At 36.8% G+C, this 18,088-nt stretch overlaps 2 protein-coding genes across 8 annotated transcripts in view; both read left to right on the top strand.

The window, feature by feature from the left end:
* Positions 1-18,088, top strand: part of LOC125688256 (uncharacterized) — a 494,473-nt gene that overhangs the window by 463,843 nt on the left and 12,542 nt on the right. The window lies entirely within an intron of this gene.
* The window catches only part of PCLO (piccolo presynaptic cytomatrix protein), a 318,968-nt gene that overhangs the window by 192,183 nt on the left and 108,697 nt on the right, over positions 1-18,088 (top strand). For all 6 annotated transcript variants that reach the window (XM_048934047.1, XM_048934048.1, XM_048934051.1 and 3 more), the window contains exon 10: positions 13,225-13,350. In XM_048934047.1, the coding sequence (XP_048790004.1) occupies positions 13,225-13,350 (126 nt within the window). The remainder of the gene's footprint in view (positions 1-13,224; positions 13,351-18,088) is intronic.

An 18,088-nucleotide genomic window follows, 5' to 3' on the forward strand; every position in this document is an offset into this window, starting at 1 on the left:
TCAAATTTTAGCATATAAATGAGTTGTTTAAGAATGAAAAATTATGATGGCAAGAGAACAGTAGCTCTGAATGAAAAATGAAAGTGTACTCCAGCATATGCCATCATCTAAAACTCACAGCTCTTCTGTTCAAGGTAGGCACTGTCCCTTCCTCAGGCAAGACTGATGGATAGGAAAGAAATGCCAAGGATTTTCTCTGCAAAGACAAATAATTTGCAACATTAAAAAAAAAAAAAATAGAATTGGCATCATGGTTCTGGTGAGCTGTCAAAGCAAGGATGGCAGTGATCAATGAATGATAATGTATCAGTACTTAACACTCCAGAAACTCACTGTTTGCTTTCACTGAGATTCCCTTGATTCCTTTGGATCCTTTAGCATTAACAGAATAAGTACTTTTTTATTCTGCCGGCATTTCCTCTTCTGGTTTTCAACACTTCAGAGTAATATTTGAAGAAGGCAAAGGAGGACATGGCTGCTGATGCCATTAAAATGTGGCAAGACTCTTTGGAAATGTTGCAAGGAGAAAAAAATACATCCTGTTCTTCCCAATGAGGTAGATGAATCTCAATAGCTCTGTACAAGGAGTGCATGAATGTCAAAATAATTCTTGCAGGTTTGTCTCACTGGGGACTCAGTCACAATTACTATCCCCTTTCCAAATATGGGATGTCTTGTGCTTCTGAGAAGCAAAACGTACCTGTGGGCAGGCAGGCTGTCTATGTTCTGGAACATCCTCTTCAATTCTGATGAGAAAACAAGCAGAGAAACAAATCAGAAAAAGCTGTGAACTTTATAGTAGAGAGAAAAAAAAAGAAAAAAAAAAAAAGAGAGAGAGAGAGAATTAGACTGAGTGCAGAAGATTGTGTCCCTAATCTTCACTCTAGCAGTGATGTCAGTGAAACAGCTAATAGCATGACAGGGTACCTGCAAGGCTGCACACACGTCAGAGTTGCCTCATACTCTTATAAGGGCTGTTAATTCTTGTACCCAGCACCACATTTCTTAAGCATGCCAACTCATGGGATACTTATTCAGAGAGAAAAGAGGAGGAGAATTAGAAGTTCTTTTCTGTGTCAAATCTACACAGCTACAGTCTCTGAACAAATAACCCAATATGTTTAGACTTCTTTCACCTTCATATTTAGACTTCTTTCACCTGTAAGTTCTTACAGTAAAATAATGAAGTGCAGTGAATATATGATGTTTAATCAAGGAAGAAAACTCAACACATTATGTACAGTCATAGGCCATACTGAATATGGCATAGTAATAATGGACTTAGGGTAAAAGTGTAAAAGTTGTCACTTGTCCTCAGACTCTTATCACAGATGATTGCTTATCCTTTTTCTATGCTTTAGCATTGTGAAGAACTAAGATAATAATTTGCATTAAAAATATCCTCCTCCAGCAGTCATTTGTCACTGGGGAAGGATCTAATCTGTAATTAACGACCATAATTCCCTCAAGCACTCTCTGCTTATCAGAGATGTGGCACAAAAGCTAAATCAGTAAAGAGAAAGAGACAGAGCTGTTACAGCCAGGCTACCACATATTCTATGTTTATGTTCCTTTTACCTGAACAAACATTATTTGAAGTGCACTAGTGTGTGTGTTTAAAATGATTCCTGTGAAATCTTTTTGGCAGGTCCATTTGTTTATACACTTTTCAGTGTATGAATACCTATTTAAGAAAGTTTAGTTAGACCACAAGATGAGGAGAAGTAACTGGGAGATCAATCTGTCTACTGATAATAAAGGTGCAATTTGCTTTCATAGCTCTAATGCAGAAAAGGATGCAGAAGCAGATCACTGCAATTACTGAGAGTTAGAATTCTGCTGAGCCCTCTGTTTCTCATTGAAAGCCAAAAGGAAAGCAGGCATGTAACAGTGAGATTGAAAGACACTGAAATAGCATCTGTCAATTTCTAACTGTGTCTAACACAGCTCAGCACTTTCTCTTAAAGAACTAGAAAAGGAGATACTCAGGAAGGTCTGTCACTGATTGGATGAATGTCAAGGACATTAGGGCAAAACTGACAGAAGTCCAACTAATGAAAGTTAAATGCACAGAGATACCAGATTAAGGTTTCACTTCTCAGGGGAGATATGAATGATCTTAGCAACTCTCAGAGGGAAATGAAGACCCTGTGTTCCCATCTTTGAATACTTGCTATGAAAAATAGTAATTATACTATTATAACTACATTAGAATGAGGCAGTTAGAAAGGGCAAATAACACTATTTTTCTTTCTTGATTACAAAGGAAGCACAAAGAGTCTTAGACTGAGATTTTGGTCCTGTAGAGATCTTAAGTTAGATGTGATGAATGTCTATGGCTATAATGAAGAAGCTATGGAACAATCAAACTAAGTGGGGAAGACTGGATGCTGAAAGGACCACATTGCTCCACATCACCCAGTGACAAATACCCCTTTGATTTGGATACATTTTCCAGAGCAGGGTGCTGTAACATTTTGAGGATGATTGCCTCCTATTCTCAATTTATTTCGTCAGTTCTCTGAAGTGTGTTAGGTGTGCACTTTCAGGAGGTCTGGCAGCAGGATGAATCAGGTTAAGATTTTTGATTTTACAGGTCACTGAAATGGAGAAAAATTAATTCTCTAGATATGGAAATGAAGAGTTCAGTGTTTAAAGCAACGATGTAGATAAACATTTTATCCTCATCCCTGTCACAAAAATGAGTATTTTAAGGGATTAATTTTACTAAGCAGCTAATTGACTACTAAATTATTTAATTCATAAATCATTTTCCTTCTGTAATAGATATTTCAAGATTTTTTTTAGATGTCAAACTTATATAATACAAATAAGATGCAGCATGTCAAGTGTCATTGTGCTGATATTCTAAAATAGCAACCAACCAAACAAGAAAAACGAACTGAAAATCACTTTGTTAACTGCCCCATTTTAAAGTGTAGAAGCATTATTTTTCTGTGTTTTATTTTGTTTTCATTTGATTTATTACCTGCCTAAGCTGGTACAACAGAAGTAATGGGATGTCATTATCTAAAGACATAAGTTTAAATCCAAGGCAGATGAGAGGTGTTTGGATACAGTTTATAACCTCATTCAGTAGCGTCTGTTATCGTCAGGGAGAGAACATGTGAAATGAACTGAAGGTCTCAACATGTGTCTTAGTGGACAGTTCCCTGTTTGTAGATACAAAGCTGGCCCAACTCCATAGGCTGAGTGGTTGTAAGAAATGAACTGTCAAATGGCAACTCCGTTCTTGCAGTGGGACTGCATGAACAGCTGCACTGTGATGCCTCTTATGAGAACACACATTAAGCTTCTGTCTGTCCTGCTGCCAGCTTAGGCACTTTTCCAAGCAATGAGTCAAAAGTTAATTTGAAGCTTAATGACAAAGGAATTACAATTCCTTCACTTATTTTCTGCAATTTATATTCATATCATATCACTTCTTTTAATGAATTAAACACCCCAAACGTGTAGTATTTTTCTCATTGTAAAGTTCAGGTTTTTTTTCAAAGAATTAAGTGGCTGCAGGTGTTATCTGTTTTGGAAGAAGGATATTTTACACTGAATGGTTTCATAAACTATTCCTCATTCATGACAGTTACCTATGCAGCACTGTATCAGTTGATTCCCTTGTGCAGCAGAGCCATTTGGTTGAGATATTCTTTTGATTTTCCTTCGAGAAGAATTGTACTGAGGCATTACTGGGTACCTTTAAAAAATAGGCAGTGATATCTTCTACAGATTCCTCAAAACATTGACCAGGTGCCCCATATATCGTGGGGACATAAATGTTCCCCACGATACGCACACTCTTCAAAGAGCAGCTTTGGTTTAGCCATTGCCAATACACATTTGCACAAATATCACACAGATTTTCTTTGCTTTAAGAATTGTAGTGGGAAAAAAAATATGTTTGATTAGTTACATAAACACCTGTATACAGTTTGTATGAGTCTGTAGTACCAAGAGACATTATGCAATGTTTGTAATAAAGGATCAGCACACAAAGTTGTAGTTAAGAGAACTTAGGTTGAGAACTAAGAATATACTAAGAAAATTTAGTATAAGGTAAGTCTTCAAGCCTTTACTTGTTATTTTCGTTAACAAAATATAGATAGTGTCAAAGCATGGAAACCTACTTACAAAATGCTTCAACAAAGCCAAACAGTTTTAAGTTTTGGTCCAAGATGTTAAAATGACTGGTAACATTCTCCTAGAACTAACCTGTTATTTGCACTGTAATAAAAAATCACTAATATGCCAGATTCATAATATACTAATTAAGTTGTGACAAATGAGCAGAGCATAATTTATGTAACTCTTTCTTATGATGAGTTGACTCACTCTATGTGAAATATGAATCAATTTTTTCCCCTTGTTAAGAAGACCATTAACAAAAAACGAAAAGCAAAAGCTAATTCTGTAGAATTAAAAATGTCTTTTTTTTTTTTTTTTTTTACAGTGAAGCCAAATATGATTGACTGAAATACTGTCTGAGCAGATTAAAGATTGTCTGTTATGGTTCATTCTTGTAAGAATCTGTAATGTTTTGTGAAGCTTTACATTTACATATAGTCAGGATGTCTGGACAAAGTGATGACTAAAAAGCTGTTCAGATGGATTTAGAGAGCAGTGGTTAATGGGCTGTGTTTTTCCAAGGGCACATAATGAATCTGGGGACTTACATCATTTCATATGGTTATCAGTGATGTGGAGGAGATGACGGAGTAAACCTTCATAACTTAGAGATGGCTTTGGATTATGGAAAATTCTTGAGGTCAGGGCTGCCATTTAGAGGGACCAAGACTGACAGAAGGAATGGGCCAATAGAAAACTTGTAAAATTGAAGGACAAATACATATCCCACCCCTGAAGAGAAGAAAACCCATACAATGTCACAAGGCAAGGACTGTTTGGCTGGGAAGAAAATCTGCAGAAGAGGCCACTGGGAAGGTCACTGTAGGAAGTAAGCTACACACTGTACACCCTAGCAGAAGAAGAAGGCTAGCAGCATCCAGGGCTGTTACCAGAAGCATTACTCTGAGTTGGACAAGTCTATGCATCTCCCTGGAAAAGACTTTCAGCAGGTATAAATTATCACCCCTTACAAGTGCAAACCTTTCCTAAATGCAGTAAATATTAGAGCAGTCTCGTTAGGTCAAACACAACCTTTTTTAGCACTTTATCATGGATGGCAGAAGATGTGTAAGAAAAGAGGACAGGAGTGCAATGTTCTCATAACTTCCAGCAGTCTGGAAGCCACGTTCAACCATAGAGGCAGTGAATGCTTCTGTGAGTTTAATATAGAACTACTTCTTCCTAAAAGCCTTAGTTTATACGTTATAATGAAGCCAGTATACACATATATTACTTACTACGTCATATTTACATTAAATCTGTTGCTGTCCCTTAAATAGCAAAGGCAATTGGGATGGGAGAGTTCAAAACATCTTAAATAATTGAGCACAGTTGTCAGTCAGTGGCATCTCTTGCACCAGTGGTGTCTATCAGTAAACATGCATGAGTAATCTTACTCTGATGTGACAAATTGTCCAAAAAAAAAAAAGCTTGTCTCTTGTTTTCTAGAGCTGTAGTAAGTGTCCCAAGAAGCTAAATTAGAAAGTACTTTATGATCTTTCAGAATGAAAACCAGTGTACAAACCGTCATGAAACTCTTTCTCAGCTGATATAAATCAATGTTATGTTAGTAAAACATCCAGAATATAAATGAATTTCATCAGCTCAGGATTTGGCCTCAAGTATACTTTATGCCTTAATTATGAATGGCTAAAAGGTACAATAACTGAGAAAATTTAATCATGCTTTTAGTAAACAACTTCATTTAAGTGAATTGCTTGAATTGAGCTTAGAAAATGCCAAAACAAATCTCTAGAGGACAATCTTGAAAATGTTTTACCTATCCTAGACAACCATGCTTTGATATGGCTCGTCATAGTATGTGTTCCATATAATTGTATAGCAATAATAAGGAAAATAAAAATTTATCCTGGATTTGACTATAAGCATTTCTTTTCCTGTTGCTTTCCAAATGCCTGACCTAAATTATTTTTGCTTGGTTTGTCATATTTCCTTTCTGTCTATTCTCCAGACTTTCCAAATTGTTTTATTATAACAATATGTAAATAGTTTATTTTTCGTCACTTTTAAATCTGAACTCTTTGATGAGAGATCTTTCTTTTTCATTGTTTCCCGTGGCTGACAATTCTATTCATACAGACAGTGGAATGTGATGTAAAATTGTTCCCACAGATGAGGACCTACCAGAACCCTATCATATGTCTAAATGATTGATTTGTTCTTATTGCTGCAGCATGATATTTTGTCATATTACGAAATTGATTGTACCTAATATCTCTTTTTCATTTCTTATCCTCGTGCATTTTTTAAATGGCTGCCACTGCATCTTATCCAAAAAAAGATCACTATTGTCCTTTTTTGCTATAATTCAGCTGTCTGGTTTCAAATTTTGTTTTTGAAAGTGTTAGAAAGTTGAAGATGAAGACCATATTTGGGCTTTTTTTTACGTCCCTTGGCAGTATGTCTATGCTTCGGGTCTTGGAAACAAAAAACCGAATTTCTGTGTTGAAACATAAACATATCTTCCTTTCCAAATTACACAAGGACACTTGTCATTGTCCTCATGGGCATTTTTCAATTCAAGTCCAATTCAGTTTTTTCCAGTTTACTCTGTAAAGATTCAACTTCAAAGCACATAGAAATCAAGAGAAATAGCTAATGATTTTCAACTACTGTCTTGAAGGGCATGACCTTAGGCACTAGAAATCCAAATATATAGAGGCATACTGCCTCTATATATCCAGATGTAGACACATTTTTCTAAAATATCATACTTTCTAAAATATGTATTAAAAATTCTGAAAGTTCTATATCTGGCTGTGACTTGTCATATTTGAGTCATATTTCTACTGACTCTCTTACTTAGAGTTTCTTGTGCCAATTCATTCAAACTCATGTGAGTTTGTGATCTTGAAGAATACGGTCCATGCAAAAAAAGTATAGTCAGGACCCTAAATTCTGAAAGAGCAAACTTTTGGCTATTCAAGAAATTACTGAATGAGATCCTGTGGGAAGCTGTCTTTTGGGACAAAGGAGAAGTTCTGAGCTGGCAGTGCGTAAGGACAATTTTCTGAGTGCGCAAGAGTTCTCCATGCCTCAGCTTAAGAAAGACAGGAGGCAGGAAACCAGCATGGCTGATCCAGAAAGGACCTGCTGGTCAAAATGAGGGAAAAGAGGAACATGTACAGGCTGTAGAAGCAGGGATTTGTGGCCTGGAAGTAATATAGGGATGTAGTCTAGACCTGCAGAGGTTGGATCAGGAAAGTACAGATGGAACTGAGCTTGGCAAGGGATATGAAAAATAACAAGACTGGATTCTACAGGTACAGAAGAGATAGAAAGAGAGTGAACACCCTCTGATAAATAAAAAGAGAAAACTGGCTACAACAAACATGGAGAAGGCTGAGTTACTTGATGAGTTCTTTGCCTCAGCCTTCAGTGAAAGGCTTCCCATCTCTCTCACATCCCTGAATGCGTTAGAGGGGCTTGAGGGAGCAAAATATGTCCTATTGTAAGAGAAGAGCCAGTTGGAGACCATTTCATGAGACTGAATCTGTTTGAGGCTGGATGACGTGTATCCCGGGATCCTGAAGGAACTGGCTGATGTGATTGCCAAACCACTCTCTATTATATTTAAAAAGCAATGGCTGCAAGGCAAAGTAACTGTGACTTGGAGAAAAGGAAATACCACTCCCATTTATAAGAAAGGGGGAAAGGAAGTCTGGGGAACTAGAGGCCAGTCACCTGGGAAGGTCATGGAGAAGATACTCCTGGAAGAGATATTGAGACATGAGATGAAGACATAATCCAAAGGCAGACTGTGTGTGACCAGTCTGCTGGCCTTCTGTGATGGAGTGACGGTAGACAAAGGAAAAGCAACTGATTTTATCTACCTGGACTTCTGCAATGCCATTGACTTGGTCCCACCCCACATACTTATCTCTAACTTGAAGATATATGGATTTGAAGGGTGGATCATTCAGTGTATAAAGAACTGACTGGGAGGTCACACTGGGAGCATTGTGATCAGCAGATGTATGTCTGGGTGGAAGGCAGTGAAGAGTGGTTTCCTTAAGAGGATTGTGCTGGGATCAGTACTCTTTTAGCATCTTTGTCAGTGACATAGACTGTGGAATTGAGTGCACACTCAGCAAGTTTGCGTGCAACACTAATTTGAGTGGAACAGTTGATAGAAGGGAGGGATGTCCAAAGGGACATGGACAAGCTGGAGAAGTGAACTTATGTGAACCTAATGAGTTTCAACAAAGCCAAGTGGGTCACAGAAATGCCAAATGTGTACAGACTGTGAGAAGTACTCATGGAGAGCAGCTCTGCAGAGATGGACTTGGGGTCCTGGCGGTTGAAAAATCTAACATGAGTCAGCAGTGTGCACTTGCAGCCCAGAAGACCAATGGTTTCCTAGGCTGCATCAAAAAAGCTGTGGCCAATGGGGCGAGGGAAGTCACTGTTCTTCCCCACTCTGCCCTTGTAAGGCTCCATCTGGAATACTGCACCCAGTACTGGGGTTCCCAGCACAAGAAAGTTGTGGAGCTCTTGGAGTGGGATCAGAGGAAGGTCACAAGGGTGAAACACCTCTCACATGAAGACAGGCTGAGAGAGCTGGGATTGTTCAACATTGAGAAGGCTCAGGGCAGACCTCACTGCAGCCTTCCAGTACTTGAAGGATATAAATTACATGAGCAGATAGTGATAGGACAAGGGGGAATCGTTTTAAACTAAAAGAGGGGAGACTTATATGAGAGTGTAGGGGAAAATTTTCACTGTGAGGATGGTGAGGCACTGACATATTGCCCAGAGAAGTTCTGGATTTTCCATCCTTGGAGATGTTCAAGACCAGGTCTAGTACCTGATCTAGTGCCTGATCTAGTAGGTGGCAACCTTGCCCATAGCAGGAGGTTGGAACTGGATTATCTTTAAGGTCCCTTCCAACCCAAGTCATTCCATGAATATCTGTAGCACATCCTGATTTTTTTTCCTTGCTTTGTTCATCTAATGAGACAAATGGTTTCATGCATTTGGAAATTTAGCCCAGAGGAAATACTTGTTTGAGTTAGAGTATGAACAGTTTGCACAGAGCTTCTGGTTCACATGGCTGCATTCTCAGGCCAGTGATTCAGTTGCTATTACTGTATGGGGCTTCCCTAGAAGTTAAGCAATATCAATCCCCTCATTTGATGCTTAAATTCTGTTTTGTTTTATACAGAAAAAAGATCCTTGCAAACTTTTTTTTTTTTTTTTTCAATGCTGTATAAAGACAGGAAAAAGCCCAGTGTGCCAAAAGTTACTCAGCGTTCCTCTGCACTCCGTTTCTCTCTCTCCCTCTCTCTCTCCCTCTCTCTCTTTTTTTTTTTTTTTTTTTTTTAGTTACTTTATGCCATTTATATAGGTTGTTATTGACATTTGTTTGGAAAGTCACATCTAATCATCCCTTAGACACTGAAACAATAACAGGAAACATAGGTTACTTATACAGTAGTGGTTCTACAGAGCTGTATGACTTAGTAGAAAAAAGATGGTAAGATCTCATGACCTATCTTGTGAACAGAGCAGCAGCTACTGATAGCCAGTGATCTGATCTTTATTATCTCTATAATGGCAAAGCATGACCGAACCGTAACTTATGGTCAGCCTACTCAAGCAGAATGTATTTTTTTTTTTGTCAGTTGAGTCATGTATCTTGTCTTTCTACTGTGGGATACAGTGGAATAGGATTTCGCAGTGTTCTGCAGAACACTCTGCTACACAGGTTTAGAATAAATAAGTCAGATTGAATGCAAAGTACCCCGTGATGGAGATAATGGAAAAAAGAATATTTTAAAACACTTCTGCAGAATGCTTGCCATCTCACCAGTGATAGAATTTATCAGTGCCAATTTGTTGATCACTGCTCAAATATACACATGTGAATATACATTGCTGAAGTTTGTTTTGTCTAGAAGGAGATGAAATAAAGAGAAAAATGTCATTTTGAAAGTTATAAAGTAAAATAATTGGGGTAAAATAATCTTTTATTAAGCATTTTAAATATTCATTGAAGCTCTTGTGTTTATGCTTTCAATTATATAAATCAATGGCTCATAAGCTAATTGTAATGATTTAGTACCTGTATTTGTTTATTGTTTTAAAAAATAAATTTAGTTGTATGATCTCTCTTATTAAAATTTAGGATTAGGCTTTTGTTCTGTTTTTCTTTGCATGCTGCATCTTAAGGCTTTAGCAAAGATTAGACGGAAGGGTAGGCTCACAGCCTTGGGATATCAGTAAAAACAGTTGCCTTTAATTAGAGTCTTCTAGCTTTGAAGCATCCTAAAAAGCATTGGATCTTAAGTATGTAAAATTCCCTTTGAAGAGATGTGTTCCTGAAGATATTTTCCATAGAATTTAATAGCCAGAGTTCAGAAAGGTGCCCTCTTTCATTCACAGCAAAGATTCCATTTTTGTCAGTTAACGTATCTTATGTCATATTAAGATGAATACAGTAGTTCACTAATCTGGACTTCAAATCTGTTTATGTATACTATATATATAGAAAATATTTACCTCACTATCTCTGTTTGCAATGACATTGACTAATGTATCACACTGAATGAAGGTAGCTTAAAAGTATCATCAAACACACAGTTTCTCAGATCTCCTTTTTTCTGTTGTTGCTTTTGTTTTAGTCTTTGAGTCTTAATTTTAATCTCTGTCTATTCTGACATATTCAGACATTAATCATTCAATTTTAGCTATTGTTTAGAACATCATATCCCATCTATAATTCAAATTATTTGCATTAGAAACAGCCAAACAGCAATAGTAAATTGACTATCATCCATACTGAGCTTATAATTAAAGGAGTATTAACTACTATGTTGGATATATAGCAGAAATTTAATGAATGTGTCCAGAGAAGGGCAATGAAACTGGTGAGGGTTCTGGAGCACAAGCTTTATGAGGAGTGACTGAGGGAGTTGGGATTGTTTAGTCTGGAGAAGAGGAGGCTCAGGCGAAACCTCATTGCACTCTATGACTTCCTGAAGGAAGGTTTGATGAGGAGGGGATCGGCCTCTTCTAGGAAACAAATAGGATCTGAGGAAATGGCCACAAGTTGCACCAGGGGAGATTTAGATTAGATATAAGGAAAAAATTTTTCTCTTAAAGAGTGGTCAAGTGCTGGAGTGGTGGAGTCACCTTCCGTGGCAGTGTTCAAGAGCCATCTGGATGAGGTGCTATGAGATATGGTTTAGTAGCTTAGTGGGTAGTTATGGTGATAAGAGGACAGTTGGACTAGATGATCTTGTAGGTCCTTTCCAACCTTGTGATTCTATGTGATTCTATGTGATTCTGTGTGATTCCCTGTGCCTGTAACTTGGGTATTACAGTGAAGTCGTTTTATGCTGATGATATAGATATCTTTGCATTTTTACTTCAGAGGGTCCCCAGAAGCTCCAATATTTATGCTTTTCCAATTCTTAATTTGCTGTTAAAATGGCTGTTCACTCATCATGTCCAAAGAGAGTCTGACAAAGATTTGCGTTCTTTTATACTACATTTGCATAACTTAACATTCACAGAAGTAAAAGGTTGCAAGAAGCTGACTTTGTTAAAGATATTGCTCAGGTCTTCAAAGTACAAAAAAAAAAAAAGAAGACAGACATGTAGTGAGAGGACATATTTGCTAAAATTTTCAACAAAAAATTCCAGGGAACTTACTCAGAAATTTCATGGTATGAATTTCATGCTGAGTATTTTCAACTTCATAGTGACTCTGGGATTTGTATCCTCTTTGTTGTGCTGTTTGGAATTCAAAAGAAAATAAAATGGTTATTTGAAAATGTCTCATATGCAGTTATGACGAAAGCTGAGTCACAAAGGATATAAACTTAGATAAGCTGGGATAGAAAAACGAGTAGAAACTTCTATGACCAGGAGCTCAGTGTGAGTAACTGCCTTCTAGTGAGATCTCAGAGCTGAGCTATCAAAGCAGTAATTGTACTCCTGGGAAAAACCTAAATCTAAAGAGATGCAACTTTGCAAAGAAATTGTGTGATGAACTTGATATATCTGATTAGTTTAATCATTAAGCAGGTTTAGACTATAAATTTAATAATTTGAAAATTAATTATTTAACTGTTCCAATAAAAATGAGCAAAAAGTCTTTTACATTCCCAAATCAAGTATAAATCATCTCTTGTGTAATTTTCTTTTTTCCTCAAAGAATGAATTTGGGTGTTTCTTTTGTACAGAAAATGTTTTTTTTAAGTAACACGGTAGCATGACAGTACATAAGATTAGCTTTATAAAAGTATTTTTAAGCTTTTTTTTCCACTCCTATTTTTTTTTTTCCTCTATGTGAGAGAATGATTTGCTTCTCTCCAGCTAAGAAAATCAAAGTGAACATAATGTTTCAATCTCTGTAATTTTTAAAGTAAAAAGAAAATATGTCAGATTTGACAGTGCATTACCATAAAGTGATTGTAGGCTGTTCTCCATTCTGATAATTTGTACATTTTCTGATGTAAAAGCTGTTAATTAAAAGCAAATATTTAACAAAAATATCAGTATCTACTGAATACAGGTAGATATAAACGTACATGCTTTGCAAGAGAATGTCAATGATCTGTCAACCTGTCTGTATGATTCTAAAAGCTCATCTACTATAATTTTCCAGCAAAATTGTATTCATGTTTTCGGCATATGATAAAGCTATCCTGTGAATCCACACTTCACATAGATTTCTAGCTTGTTAGTCGAATTTAATTAATACTCCAAATTAAGGTTTGTTTGAAATAGGTTTGCCATGCAAATTGTCATTTTACAGTACAGTAAGGCTGTCAGAAAAAGGCAAGATCGACTTCAATGCAGTTTTAGTGGATGAATTGTATGTGTGATGCCAGTGATACAGTATTTACTCAAGAAAATGTTTTCCTTCACCGAAAGCAAACTGTACACTCCTAACTCTCTCAAAGTTAATTCTTTGAGAATGTAATGGATGAAACCTCATTCTTCTGATCACATCCAGAAGTTGTTGAGGAAATTCTACTGATGATTTGTCTCTTTCTTTCTTTCCAATGAATTATTCATTGCTTCATCTCTGTTTCCTGTTTCTTTTGATCTCAGGCAATGGACTGGGAATCCGAGTTGTAGGTGGGAAAGAAATTCCAGGAAGCAGCGGAGAAATTGGAGCATACATTGCCAAGGTCTTGCCGGGGGGCAATGCAGAGCAGACAGGGAAGCTGATAGAAGGTAAGCTAAATGCATTATCAAAAAGTGGAAGCAAGAGAGTATTGGGGCTACAGTAGGACTGTTTATAATATACTCTCATATCGTTTTACTCTCACATAACAAATGTAATCTTGTGCAAGGGCAGAGGTGTAACTCAGAGCCCTTTTAAACTTCCATCTGTCTTAAAACAGAAAAAGAATCAAAGAAGATTCTTTCATGCCTTTTATAGCCAGAGAGTTACCATGGTGAGCAGTATTCTGGTATGCCTTCTTTTATTTGTGCCAGCATTCTGTCTTCTGCATTGGGGGTAAGACTGTATGGAGAGAGTCCAACTGTGTCACATATTTTATGGATATGTGTCATTTTGAAGATGTTTACCTGGCTTGGTCACCTGGGTATATCTTTGTGGAATCACTTTTCTTAGTCACGCCTTCCAAATGAATCACAAGTCCACTTCTGTTCTGTGACACACACTAGCCTTTTTTTGGTGATGATCCCTAAAGTCAGACTTGACTGAATTCATCTCGCTCATTTTAGTTTTCCAGTTTAAAAGAGTCAACAGGCAATGGAGAAAAAGAAGCATCTACACAAGGGCAATTCATTTCATCTTTCATAGACTTCTATTTCAAGAAGTGGGAGTGTCTTCCTCATTTATTTCACTCTAAGATGATTGCATTACACCAAACAGCTGCCTTTACACAACTAAAGTTAAATATATGCGGAGTAATTTTTACATTATCAGGTATTATAGCAGATGTGATAATTCCTCCTAATAACATTTTATGCATAGTCACATAAATGATCTTTCTATAACTAGTTCCTTTTTCTTATAAGAATATATGTATGCACCTGAAATGGTGTCCATGGACAAAAATATAAAGTGTGTTTTTAAATAATTCATCTAGTTATTTGTATTTCTTCAATAAAAATGGTTATCCAGAAAATGATGGCAAAAGAAAGAAGGCAAGCAAGAAGAATAGTTCTCCCAGGTAAAATTCAATTCACGTAAACTTTCTGAATAGAAAACATGCAACAGAAGTCACAATTAAATCAAAAGTAGTTTGCAAATAGAACAGCAGAGTAACTGGGTTATAGAATAGTTCAAAAGTGTATTTATAACTGCACAGTCTCCTCTGCATTCATGTTGTTCCTAGCACTTTTTACATCCTTGGTAGTTGTTTTACTTTTTTTTTTTTCGTTTGTTTGTTTTGGTTTTTGTTTTTGGTCAATATTTTAAAGATTTACATAAAAGAGAGCACATACACCTCTTTCATTGTTAACTTAAAGTTAGGGCAAAGGAATGATATACAAAGATATCTTTCTTTTTTCCCTATGGAATAGATTTTACCATTCAGATTAAACATGTAGTATCTTATTTATCAAATGGTAGAAGGATGTTATTTATTGCATGTAAGTAATGAAAGAATTGTTCTTAATTGATTGTCTTCTGAAGTTTGTATTTGTTTTGGCTCACTCCATAGAAAGAAGTGAGTCTCTCATAGCTGCACTAAATCATGCAGTAGCAAGCAGGTAATGAGTAGAATACAGTTATTCCATATTTCCTAAAGACTGGATGTTTCATGAAGGAGGATGAGCAATTAGCACCTGGAATTTTCTCCACACTTTTGGTTCCTCTCACTGGGAGCTCTTCTGAGAATTGAGGTTTAAAGTACTTCTTCCTCACCATATGGCTGGTTTTTTAGCAGTGCTCAAGAGCATCTTGAATTCGCAGTAACTACTGGAGAAATTCAAACAGGGTAGCTTGCTTTCCTTTCTGTTTACATGATGTTTTTTGAAGCTTTTTAAAATTTATTTATTCATATAAATATCTTATCAAAGTGTTGACTCTTTCTCACATCACATACAGAAAGCTTTATATGTGGTTATCTGTAAATGACAATTATTTCATATTAGTCATTTGTAGAGTAATCATGAGTCACTTTATGTGCTAAAATGCTGTCTGACTTCAAAGTAGTGAACATACCTACTCATCAACTGAACAATGTCATGCAAATTTATATCACAACTCGTTAGCCTTTCCAAGAATACAATTCACTGCAAAAAATCCCATCCCATCCCATCCCATCCCATCCCATCCCATCCCATCCCATCCCATCCCATCCCATCCCATCCCATCCCATCCCATCCCATCCCATCCCATCCCATCCCATTAATTCTTCATCTGAAAATCCTGTTGGTAGAGTGAGGAAAAGGATAGATTTACTGTGGTTGTAATGGAAGCAATGTCCTACCCACTGTCTGTGTGACAAAAGAAATGACACATTTTAAAATACAGATAGCATTCTGTCCTTAGGGAATAGGAATCCATAACATTTTAGCCTGTTTAAATAGCTTTGGAGGAGTCTGTTAGTGATGAAAATTTTATTTATAGTTCTGACTGGCAAATACCAGTCTTCCTTGGTTTTCTCACCTTGAATTGCTTTCAGATGTCAAAAATATATCTGACTCATCATTCATTGGCATCACAAAAAACTGGAGGTGGAAGACTCATTCTACTGAATTCATCAAGTGCAGGAACTATTTGATAGATGTGTCTGTGCTCCCTCTCGTGTTGACAGAAATAGTTCAGTTATATTCTTCCTGGTAAATCTACATAGGAAATGGCATTTTATACTGCCAGAATTTTTCAGAAACATAAGAAACTAGGGTAAAGCACAGAAGTAAAATATTAATGTGTATTACCAAGTAATATAGAGTTACTGCATGCCTTCAGCATTCCAGTGCTTTCATTGGACCATTCTGACAGGTTGACTGGAAAGCTTAGCTGCTTGTGAACTATGAGAGTCATTGTTCCAAGCTTTCAATAAATGAGCCTTGCAATGCTTAAGCTAGCTAACACCATAATACAGAGGAGAATCCTTGCCTTTCTGGTCTTCTGATGATCCTAGGAGACTTGCATGGTCTGAACTTGCTAATGGTGAATTTGATTTGTGGTAATCGTACTGTATTTCCTCCAGTCATCAGCAACCATGGTACTGATCAGCTTTTTGTTAAATTATCAGAAGCATAACGAGTACAATGTATACCAACTTCAAATAATATCTTCTCAAACATAAAAATAAGAAAATGGTATATAATGAAGACAGAGTCTCATCATCACGTATAATTGAGAATTCAGTTTGATTGAATTCAGTATTTTATAATTTAATAAAAATATTCAATACACAAGGATATTTTAGAATTCCCCATCTTGAAGCTGGTCCAATAATATTAGAAGAAATTCCTCTTGATGTATATATGTACATACAGTGAAATATAATGCCATCCAGTTTAAGTAGTTACAAAGGTTTGAAGAGAGAAAATGTACTGCCATTTGAGAGTTCTGTGGCAGTTAATGGTGTCCTGCCCCTTTGTCCATATCCTTTGGCAGTTGTTTTGATCTTGATTAATAACTACTCCGTTATAGTACAAGAAATGATATTTCACAAAACATCATGAAGATCCTCTAAGAAAAGCAGACTGCAGCCTGATGACAGGTACCAAGAGGTTGACAAAGCACATCCAGTGTCTTCAACATCAAAGTCTGCATATAAGTGATAAGTTATTAAATATAACCAATATCTTTTAGGATTCAACTGCATAGGCTGCTTTCCATTCTTCTGGAAGTTCCCAAGGTGACATGACCTGTTCTCTTCTGGACTGTATTTTGAATGGCCAGTTCCTTATTGTGCGTATCAGAGTCCTCTCTCATCTTTAGAAATCTTTGAAATCTCAGAACTTTAGCATGCCTTCAGAAAATAAACCTGAAGTCTCCCCATGCATGTTTCTATTCTTGCTCTTGTTCCAACTTCAATAGAAGGTCTTACATATTACATATTCAAGTGTCAGAGTTTCCTTTTGTAAGACCTTAGATGCACAACTCTAAGTCTCTGTCTTTGTAATGGCCTAATATGAGGTGAAAACCATTAGAATTACTCCTCAGAGAGAAACTAAACACTTTTTCCTTGGACTTTTATGAGAGGCCATAGCCATGGACTCAAATTCCCTCTCAGATTTTAAGCTAGTATGGGGAGAAACAAGTTTTTCATTGCTTGCTCTCATGCATCTTTCCACTTCAGGACTGACATATGAGGTGATCAGTGTGTACCAAATCATCATGCTGTTACTGGCAAAAGAGAGACACATCTAGATCAATAAGGAGTGTTTTCCACGTTGAACATAAAGAGGAAAAAGATAGGAGAAAAGAACTGCCTGGATTACCTCTGTGGACTTCAGAGAGCAGTCAGTTTTCTCAGTTTCAATTCTCTAAAGGAGGAAGACACAGAAAGCCTTATCAGAAGTCTGCCATAACCACAATGCAATACAGCTCTCACCTATGGGGCAGACTTTGGCTTGTGATACAAATTTAAACATCCTGAATGTGCTTTCCTGTAAGCTTTAGGCCCAGACAGGGAGCCTTTTTCTCCCACCTAAGCCTGGGGCTACTTGAGTTCTCAAGATGGAGAGTTAAGAACAAGTGGGTCACACAAGTTCACAACAAAAACGATTATAGTGAGATTGCCACACTTCTGTTTCTTCCTCTGAAGGAGGAAGCAGCGCATAGCCTCTGGCAATGCTGTAGAAGAATGTAAGAGGATTATTTGAAGGCAGAAAACAAATACACACGGCTCATTAAGACCCATGTCTAGACGGATGCAGGTGTCATTACCACAGGTCTTCATTATTTCCAAGACAGGCAGATTAGTCAAAAAGAAAATTGCGATAAAGAGTAGATAAAGATAATATATAAAGTAGATAC

Source organism: Lagopus muta, chromosome 1 (genome assembly GCF_023343835.1).
Source record: "Lagopus muta isolate bLagMut1 chromosome 1, bLagMut1 primary, whole genome shotgun sequence".
NCBI lineage: Eukaryota > Metazoa > Chordata > Aves > Galliformes > Phasianidae > Lagopus > Lagopus muta.